Genomic DNA, 10,000 nt, shown 5'->3' with positions numbered 1-10,000 from the left:
CATATTGAAAGTCATGGTTGCCTAGTCATCCCTTCAGTCAGTGCAGTCACTTCTAGGTAACAATCAAAGGAGCACAGGTCTAGAAGTAACGGTGGTGTTCTTAAAAAAATATTGCCTTAAAATCTTATATAAGTCCTTGGATGGGGAAGATTTATATAAGGAAATATTTTTTTTAAGAATACCACCGTAATAATCTTACGGTGGTATTCTTAAAAAATCCTTTTATAAATCTTTCCCTTCCAAGGATTTATGTAAGATTTATATAGGGAAAGACTTTTTTTTAAGAACACCACCGTAATAATCTTACGATGGTATTCTTAAAAAAATCTTTCCTTTCCCCTCCAAGGATTTATATAGGATTTACATAATGATTTTTTTATGAATACCACCGTAAATTCCCTCTGTGATAGGACGAGGATAGGATATCAGATGGCTTCTGCTATTGAAGCGTTATGGAAATGTATTTTCTTTGTTTTGTTTTGTTTTTTCAGGTTTTTGGACGAGTCTCCAAGGTGGCTCATCGTGAAAGGCCGTTACGAAGAAGCTGTAGAAGTACTGGAAAAAGCTGCACGATGGAATGGCTCTACATTACCACCAAGAAAAAATCTTCTCGACATTTTGGGGGAAATTGCTTCTGAGGTAACCACCCAAAGTGAAAGCGGCCAAAGCGCGTTACGCCAAAACATTTCGAGTGCAGGAATACCTCACTATACAACCGAGTTGTGTTCCCAATTGACTGGTCGCAATTTTGGTTTTAATAAATTTATTACGCCCGTGGGCGGCAAACAATAGTACATTTATTACAATATTGTATTAGAGGACATGTCATATAATACATATATTCTTTAAATGGAGACATAATATAATAACTGGTCGCAATGCGAAAATTTGTGTATCGAGGTCGGTTTTACATGTAAACAGGGGTGTTGTGTTTATGGAACCTGTCAACCTCCTCCTCAATTTTGGCCTGGTGGATTTCATATACATCCAACATTTGTTTTACCTACTTTATATCACTCGGTCGTATAGTGAGGTATTCCTGTATTCAGAAGTGCGTGTTCCGTGAACTACGTTAGTTCCCGCTCAGTTTACAAGAGGATAAATATGTATGATACTGTATATTGGATAGATCTTTGGAACAAAATTTGCGACATTTTTCCCTCTACGTATAGTGAAATTCTAAGGTCAAAATCAATCTTGTCAACTATGTCTGTGGATTTCTTAATTAGCATGAAAGTGCATCAATGTATATTTTAACTAAATAGTTGTCATAAAGTCCTATTCATAGTCAATCATACTTTACTAATGACAAAATTAGAGTCATGCATGCAGGAAATTATGTATTTCTATATTTTTTATGTTTGTGTATGTGTGTTTATGTGTGTGTGCCCATATGTGTGCGTGCGTGTGCGTGTGTGTGTGTGTGTATTTACCTAGTTGTATTTACCTAGTTGTATTTTACGGGAAGGGGAGCTATGCTCGTGGGGTCCCGTCTTCATATCTCATTTTATCTAAACTATTTTTAAATTCATGTATTGATTTTGCACACACCACTTTCTCATCTAACTTGTTCCAACTGTCTATTGCTCTGTGAGGAAAGCTGTTCTTTTTAAAATCTCTTCTATAGCTGTCTTTTTTTATTTTCTTTCCGTGTCCTCTTGTATTTCTGTCATCCCATTTTATCAGATTCTCTCTATCAGTAATTTCTATGCCTTTCATGATTCTGTAAATAGCTATCAAATCTCCTCTCTCTCTTCTTTGCTCTAGTGTCTGTAGTTTAAGTTTTTGTAGTCTCTCTTCATATGATAGTTTTGAGAGTGTTGGTGCCAGTTTTGTAATTGCTCTTTGTATTCTTTCAAGTTTTTTTATACATTTTTTTGTACTTGGTGACCATATCGTTGCTGCATATTCCAATCTTGGTCTTATCAGGGTGATTAGGATTTTCCTCACCATTTCTTCATCCAGGTATGTAAATGCCACTTTGATTGTTCTTATTAAATTATAAGTTTCTCCAAAAATCTTATTTATATGTTTCTCAGGTGACATATTATTCATAACAATGACTCCCAGGTCCTTCTCATTTTCTACTTTTTTTATTCCTTCTTCTCCCAAATTATATGATCCTGTTATTCTGTTTTTGCTTTTTCCAAATTCCATTATACTACACTTTTTTGTATTGAACTCCATCTCCCACTTCCTACTCCATTCTTGTACTTTATTTAGATCTCTCTGTAGTGATTCACAATCTTCTTCAGTTTTCACTCTTTTCAGTAATTTTGCATCATCTGCAAAGAAGCTCATATAGCTTTCAATTCCTTCATCCATATCATTAATATATATAGCAAACATTATTGGGGCCAGAACTGTTCCCTGCGGGACACCGCTTATTACTTCATTCCATTTTGAGTGCTGATCTCTTATCACTACTCTCATTTTTCTTTCTTGCAAAAAGTCTTCCATCCAATTTAGCAATTTACCTTGTATTCCTCCTTCATATTCTAATTTCTTAAGCAACTTCTTATGTGGTACTTTGTCAAAAGCTTTTTTTAGGTCTAGAAATGCACAATCAGCCCATCCATCTCTTTCTTGTATTATATCTATTAGCCTTGAATAGAAACATATTAAATTGGTGACGCATGATCGTCCTTGTCTGAATCCAAATTGCCTTGGATTTAGTACGTTGTTTTTTTCCAAGTATTTTACCCATCTACTTTTGATAATTCTTTCACATATTTTTGCTATTGTACTTGTTAGAGAGACTGGTCTATAGTTGGTAGGTTCTTCTTTATTTCCTCCTTTATATATAGGTACTATATTTGCTTTTTTCCAATCTTCTGGAACTTTTCCTTCTTTTAAGGAACTGCTTATTATGCTATGTATTTTGTCTGCCAGTTCATTCCTGCATTCTTTCAGAATCCAGTTTGCTATTTCATCTGGCCCATGCGATTTTCTGACATCAAAATTACCCAAGTGTGTCAATATTTCATTCTTTGTTACTTCTATTTCTTCCATAGGGGGGACTTTTTCCTTCCACTCAATCTCTTCAGGTTGTATATTTTCCCTTGTAAACACTGATTTAAAATGTTTGTTCATAATTTCTGCCATTTCCATTTCCTCAGTGTATTCAACTCCTCCTTGTCTTAATTTCTCCAAGTCTTGTTTGTTTTTCAGTTTATTGTTTACAAATCTGTAGAATAGTTTTGGTTGATCTTTACACTTTTCTATAACATCTTTTTCATATTTTCTTTTTTCCTCTCTGCACTTTTGTACATATTCATTTCTATAACCAGTATATATTTTCCATTTTTCAGGTCTTCTGTCTTTTTTCCATCTGTTCCAGGCTTTGTCTCTTTTGTCCTTTAACTCCCTACAACTTTTGTTGTACCAGCATTTTACATATTCTTTTTCTTGTTTTTGTCTTGGGACATACTTTTCCACTCCTTTTTTGTAAATTTTTGTCAAAATATTCCATTTCTCTTCCACTGTTGTTTCTTCTTTGTATATTTCTTCCCAGTTTTCTTGTTGGAAGAATTCTCTTATTTTATCAAAGTTTGTTTTTTCATACATCATTCTTCCTTTTCTATATTGTTCATTTCTTTTCATATATTTTTCTTCATTAAGTTCCAGTTCAATCAATATGTGGTCACTTTTACCTATTGGTGTTTTATATTCAATCTTGTCCACTATTCTAGGTTCAGATGTAATTATTAAGTCTAGCCTCGATGGTTCTTCTTCATTTCTATACCTAGTGTTCTCTTGTATCCATTGTGTCATTGAATGGTCAGTAATCATCTCAAGTAGAGCATTTCCCCATGAGTCATCACCACTCTTTACTGTCATTTCTTCCCAGCAGATTTCTTTGCAATTAAAGTCGCCCATCATAACTATTCTTCCTCCGTCTTCCATTATTTTAGTTAATGCTATCTTTGTGTCCTCTAACATACCTTTATGTTCACTCTCCTCCCATGAGGCTGTTTTCGGAGGCACATAATTGATCACAAATTTTCTGCTCTTCTTATCTCGGTCTTCCACTTCTATCATAATCATCTCTACTGTATTCTTTCCATATATGACACCTTTCACGTTTATATCCTTCTTAGTCAGGAACATAACTCCACCCCCTTGTTTTTTCTCTCTGTTTCTAATCCAATAATTGTATGTATCATGTCCTACACTGTTGGGTGGTAGTGGGCCTTTTAATTTTGTTTCTACAATTCCCATTATGTCCGGTTCTTTTTCTTTCAAATAATCATTCAGTTCATTCAATCCTGTTATCAATCCATCTATATTTGTGTAAGACACTCTTAGTTTTCTGCCACTTCCATTGTATTCTCTGTTTCCCTTATGTTTTTCTTTAGTATGTCGAACTGCTTTATTTTCATGTTCACTACTCTCCAATAGCATCTCTCTTTCTCTGACTCCGTTCTTTCCTCGTTTTTTGCCTTAGCTTCAATTCTTTTCTGCTTTTCTGCCTCTCTTTCCTCCTTATTCATTTCTCTTTTTATCCATACCTTTTTATATTGATCATTTGTTGCTAGTTTCCCTGTCTTGGATAGAATTTTCTCTGCTGTTGTTTGTGACCTGAATTTAATCTTAATTGGTCTGGTCTTATCTGTACTATATTTTCCGAGTCTGAATTTTTCCTCAATTTCCTTTATAATTTCTGGGTCATCTTCCTGGACTAATTTTAATAAACTGCTTACTCTTTCATTTTCCTCCTTGATTCTTGCGGTTCTATCTGGGTTATGTTTCTCTTCCATTCCTAATATAATTATACATTTCTTTTTGTCAGCTAATTCTCTTACTATATTCTCCTTCTGTCTCATCACTTTAATAACTGAGTCTTCATTATGTTCTTTCAATTGCTGTTTGACTATGTCAGTGAATGAAACCTTATTCCCTTCTTGAGTTATTCTCCAATTTTTAGCTTCTGTAGCTAATTTCTCTCTGTTTTCATTACTATTCTTCTTCAATTTCTCATTCTCCTCCTTTACATTTCCTAACTGTCTTTTTAGGTCCTCTATTTCTTCAGTTAAGTTTCTGTTAGCCTTCTCTAGTTGTTCCAACCTTTCAATTCTTTGGAAAATGTAGTCTACGTTACCTAACTTACGCTCCAAGTCCTCGATCACCTTATCAACTCTCTCCTCTAGTCTTATCAGTCGGGGGGGGGGGGGGGTTGTGTCCCCCCCCACCCTCTTTAAATCCCTGGAACATATTCTCGTCACTTTCTTCTGTATTGCTCCTCTCTATACTTCTAATCTTTACATTTTTATTAGACATTTGATCCTCGCTAAGTCTTTTGTTTACCTTCCGCTTGTCTGGCTGGTCAAAGTCTACTCCCTCCTCATTTCCTTCCATTTCCCTCAGTAATCCCTCCCCTTTTCCTCTTTCCCTACGTTCCCACTACTCCACGAGCAATTTCCCCCCCCACCCTGCAAAAACACTAGGCACTTCTCTTTGCGTTGGGATCCACAGACTTCACTTTTCTTCAGAACGTCTTCTAAGCCGTCCATTCGTTGAAGTGTGTGTGTGTGTGTGTATTTACCTAGTTGTATTTACCTAGTTGTATTTTACGGGAAGGGGAGCTATGCTCGTGGGGTCCCGTCTTCATATCTCATTTTATCTAAACTATTTTTAAATTCATGTATTGTTTTTGCACACACCACTTTCTCATCTAACTTGTTCCAACTGTCTATTGCTCTGTGAGGAAAGCTGTTCTTTTTCAAATCTCTTCTATAGCTGTCTTTTTTTATTTTCTTTCCGTGTCCTCTTGTATTTCTGTCATCCCATTTTATCAGATTCTCTCTATCAGTAATTTCTATGCCTTTCATGATTCTGTAAATAGCTATTAAATCTCCTCTCTCTCTTCTTTGCTCTAGTGTCTGTAGTTTAAGTTTTTGTAGTCTCTCTTCATATGATAGTTTTGAGAGTGTTGGTGCCAGTTTTGTAATTGCTCTTTGTATTCTTTCAAGTTTTTTTATACATTTCTTTGTACTTGGTGACCATATCGTTGCTGCATATTCCAATCTTGGTCTTATCAGGGTGATTAGGATTTTCCTCACCATTTCTTCATCCAGGTATGTAAATGCCACTTTGATTGTTCTTATTAAATTATAGGTTTCTCCAAAAATCTTATTTATATGTTTCTCAGGTGACATATTATTCATAACAATGACTCCCAGGTCCTTCTCATTTTCTACTCTTTTTATTCCTTCTTCTCCCAAATTATATGATCCTGTTATTCTGTTTTTGCTTTTTCCAAATTCCATTATACTACACTTTTTTGTATTGAACTCCATCTCCCACTTCCTACTCCATTCTTGTACTTTATTTAGATCTCTCTGTAGTGATTCACAATCTTCTTCAGTTTTCACTCTTTTCAGTAATTTTGCATCATCTGCAAAGAAGCTCATATAGCTTTCAATTCCTTCATCCATATCATTAATATATATAGCAAACATTATTGGGGCCAGAACTGTTCCCTGCGGGACACCGCTTATTACTTCATTCCATTTTGAGTGCTGATCTCTTATCACTACTCTCATTTTTCTTTCTTGCAAAAAGTCTTCCATCCAATTTAGCAATTTACCTTGTATTCCTCCTTCATATTCTAATTTCTTAAGCAGCTTCTTATGTGGTACTTTGTCAAAAGCTTTTTTTAGGTCTAGAAATGCACAATCAGCCCATCCATCTCTTTCTTGTATTATATCTATTAGCCTTGAATAGAAACATATTAAATTGGTGACGCATGATCGTCCTTGTCTGAATCCAAATTGCCTTGGATTTAGTACGTTGTTTTTTTCCAAGTATTTTACCCATCTACTTTTGATAATTCTTTCACAAATTTTTGCTATTGTACTTGTTAGAGAGACTGGTCTATAGTTGGTAGGTTCTTCTTTATTTCCTCCTTTATATATAGGTACTATATTTGCTTTTTTCCAATCTTCTGGAACTTTTCCTTCTTTTAAGGAACTGCTTATTATGCTATGTATTTTGTCTGCCAGTTCATTCCTGCATTCTTTCAGAATCCAGTTTGCTATTTCATCTGGCCCATGCGATTTTCTGACATCAAAATTACCCAAGTGTGTCAATATTTCATTCTTTGTTACTTCTATTTCTTCCATAGGGGGGACTTTTTCTTTCCACTCAATCTCTTCAGGTTGTATATTTTCCCTTGTAAACACTGATTTAAAATGTTTGTTCATAATTTCTGCCATTTCCATTTCCTCAGTGTATTCAACTCCTCCTTGTCTCAATTTCTCCAAGTCTTGTTTGTTTTTCAGTTTATTGTTTACAAATCTGTAGAATAGTTTTGGTTGATCTTTACACTTTTCTATAACATCTTTTTCATATTTTCTTTTTTTCTCTCTGCACTTTTGTACATATTCATTTCTATAACCAGTATATATTTTCCATTTTTCAGGTCTTCTGTCTTTTTTCCATCTGTTCCAGGCTTTGTCTCTTTTGTCCTTTAACTCCCTACAACTTTTGTTGTACCAGCATTTTACATATTCTTTTTCTTGTTTTTGTCTTGGGACATACTTTTCCACTCCTTTTTTGTAAATTTTTGTCAAAATATTCCATTTCTCTTCCACTGATGTTTCTTCTTTGTATATTTCTTCCCAGTTTTCTTGTTGGAAGAATTCTCTTATTTTATCAAAGTTTGTTTTTTCATACATCATTCTTCCTTTTCTATATTGTTCATTTCTTTTCATATATTTTTCTTCATTAAGTTCCAGTTCAATCAATATGTGGTCACTTTTACCTATTGGTGTTTTATATTCAATCTTGTCCACTATTCTAGGTTCAGATGTAATTATTAAGTCTAGCCTCGATGGTTCTTCTTCATTTCTATACCTAGTGTTCTCTTGTATCCATTGTGTCATTGAATGGTCAGTAATCATCTCAAGTAGAGCATTTCCCCATGAGTCATCACCACTCTTTACTGTCATTTCTTCCCAGCAGATTTCTTTGCAATTAAAGTCGCCCATCATAACTATTCTTCCTCCGTCTTCCATTATTTTGGTTAATGCTATCTTTGTGTCCTCTAGCATACTTTTATATTCACTCTCCTCCCATGAGGCTGTTTTCGGAGGCACATAATTGATCACAAATTTTCTGCTCTTCTTATCTCTGTCTTCCACTTCTATCATAATCATCTCTACTGTATTCTTTCCATTTATGACACCTTTCACATTTATATCCTTCTTAGTCAGGAACATAACTCCACCCCCTTGCTTTTTCTCTCTGTTTCTAATCCAATAATTGTATGCATCATGTCCTACACTGTTGGGTGGTAGTGGGCCTTTTAATTTTGTTTCTACAATTCCCATTATGTCCGGTTCTTTTTCTTTCAAATAATCATTCAGCTCATTCAATCCTGTTATTAATCCATCTATATTTGTGTAAGACACTCTTAGTTTTCTGCCACTTCCATTGTGTTCTCTGTTTCCCTTATGTTTTTCTTTTGTGTGTCGAACTTCCTTAGTTTCATGTTCACTACTCTCCAATAGAATCTCTCTTTCTCTGACTCCGTTCTGTTCTCGTTTTTTGTCTTAGCTTCCAGTCTTTTCTGCTTTTCTTGGTCTCTTTCCTCTTTATTCATTTCTCTTTTTATCCATATCTTTTTGTATTGTTCACTTGTTGCTAGTTTCCCTGTTTTGGATAAGATATTCTCTGCCGTTGTTTGTGACTTGAATTTAATCTTAATTGGTCTGGTCTTGTCTGTGCTATACTTTCCGAGTCTAAATTTCTCTTCGATTTGTTTCATAATTCCTGGTTCATCTTCCTGAACTGATTCTAGTAATTGGCTTACTTTTTCATTTTCCTCTTTGATTCTTGTGGTTCTATCTGTGTTGTGTTTCTCTTCCATTCCTAATATAATTATACATTTCTTCTTGTCTGCTAAATCCCTTACTATATTCTCCTTTTGTCTCATCACTTTAATAACTGAGTCTTCAGTATGTTCTTTCAATTGCTGTTTGACTATGTCAGTGAATGAAATCTTATTTCCTTCTTGGGTTTGCTTCCAATTTTTACTTTCTTTAGCTATTGATTCTCTGTTTTCTTTACTATTCTTCTTCAATTCCTCATTCTCCCCCTTTACCTCTCTTAACTGTCTTTTTAGTTCTTCTATTTCATCAGTTAAGTTTCTATTCGCCTTTTCCAGTTCTTCCAATCTTTCAACCCTTTGTAAAATGGTGTTCATATGACCTAACCTACTCTCCAAGTCCTTGATCACCTTATCAACCTTCTCCTCTAGTCTTGTCAGTCGGGGGGGGTTTGTGTCCCCCCCACTCTCTTTAAATCCCTTGAAAATATTCTCATCACTTTCTACTGTATTGTTCCTATCTATACTTCTAATCTTTACATTCTTATTAGACATTCCGTCGTCCTCCAGCTCGTCTTGTGGTCTTTTGTTTACTTTACGGCGGTCTATTTGGACCAAGTCCTCTACTTCCTCATTACCTTCCATTTTCCCAGCAATCCCTCCCCTTCTCCTCTTTCCTTACTTTCCCACTACCTCACGAGCAATTTCCCCTCCCCCTGCAAATACAAAAAGGCACTTCTCTTTGCGTTGGTATCCACAATCTTCACTTTTCTTCAGAGCGTTCTTCAAGCCGTCCGTTCGTTGAAAGTGTGTGTGTGTGTGTGTGTGTGTGTGTGTGTGTGTGTGTTTACCTAGTTGTATTTACCTAGTTGTATCTTACGGGAAAGCGGAGCTAAGCTCGTGGTGTCCCGTCTTTGTATCTCTCCATATCCAGTTTACTCTTAAATTCTTGTATTGTTTTTTCACACATTTTTCTCATCCACTGTGTTCCCTACATCCACCACACTGTGGATAAAGCTGTTCTTTTTTAGGTCCCTTCTATAAATGTCCTCTTTGAGCTTCTTTCCATGACCTCTTGTGTGTTTTTTATCCCAATTTAGTAAGTCTTCTCTGTCAAGGACTTCTGTCCCCTTTATAATTCTACAAATAGTCAACAAGTCACCTCTCTCT

The 10,000-nt window shown here is 35.2% G+C and overlaps 1 protein-coding gene across 1 annotated transcript in view; it reads left to right on the top strand.

Annotated features, from left to right (window-relative positions):
- The window catches only part of LOC143017799 (organic cation transporter protein-like), a 34,606-nt gene that overhangs the window by 11,401 nt on the left and 13,205 nt on the right, over window positions 1-10,000 (top strand). Inside the window, exon 8 of the mRNA XM_076172694.1 lies at window positions 492-639. Coding sequence (XP_076028809.1) covers window positions 492-639 — 148 coding nt within the window. The remainder of the gene's footprint in view (window positions 1-491; window positions 640-10,000) is intronic.

This window comes from Oratosquilla oratoria, chromosome 33 (genome assembly GCF_046742065.1).
Source record: "Oratosquilla oratoria isolate Oo_2021 chromosome 33, ASM4674206v1, whole genome shotgun sequence".
Lineage (NCBI taxonomy): Eukaryota > Metazoa > Arthropoda > Malacostraca > Stomatopoda > Squillidae > Oratosquilla > Oratosquilla oratoria.
This window is presented reverse-complemented; position numbering and strand designations above follow the sequence as displayed.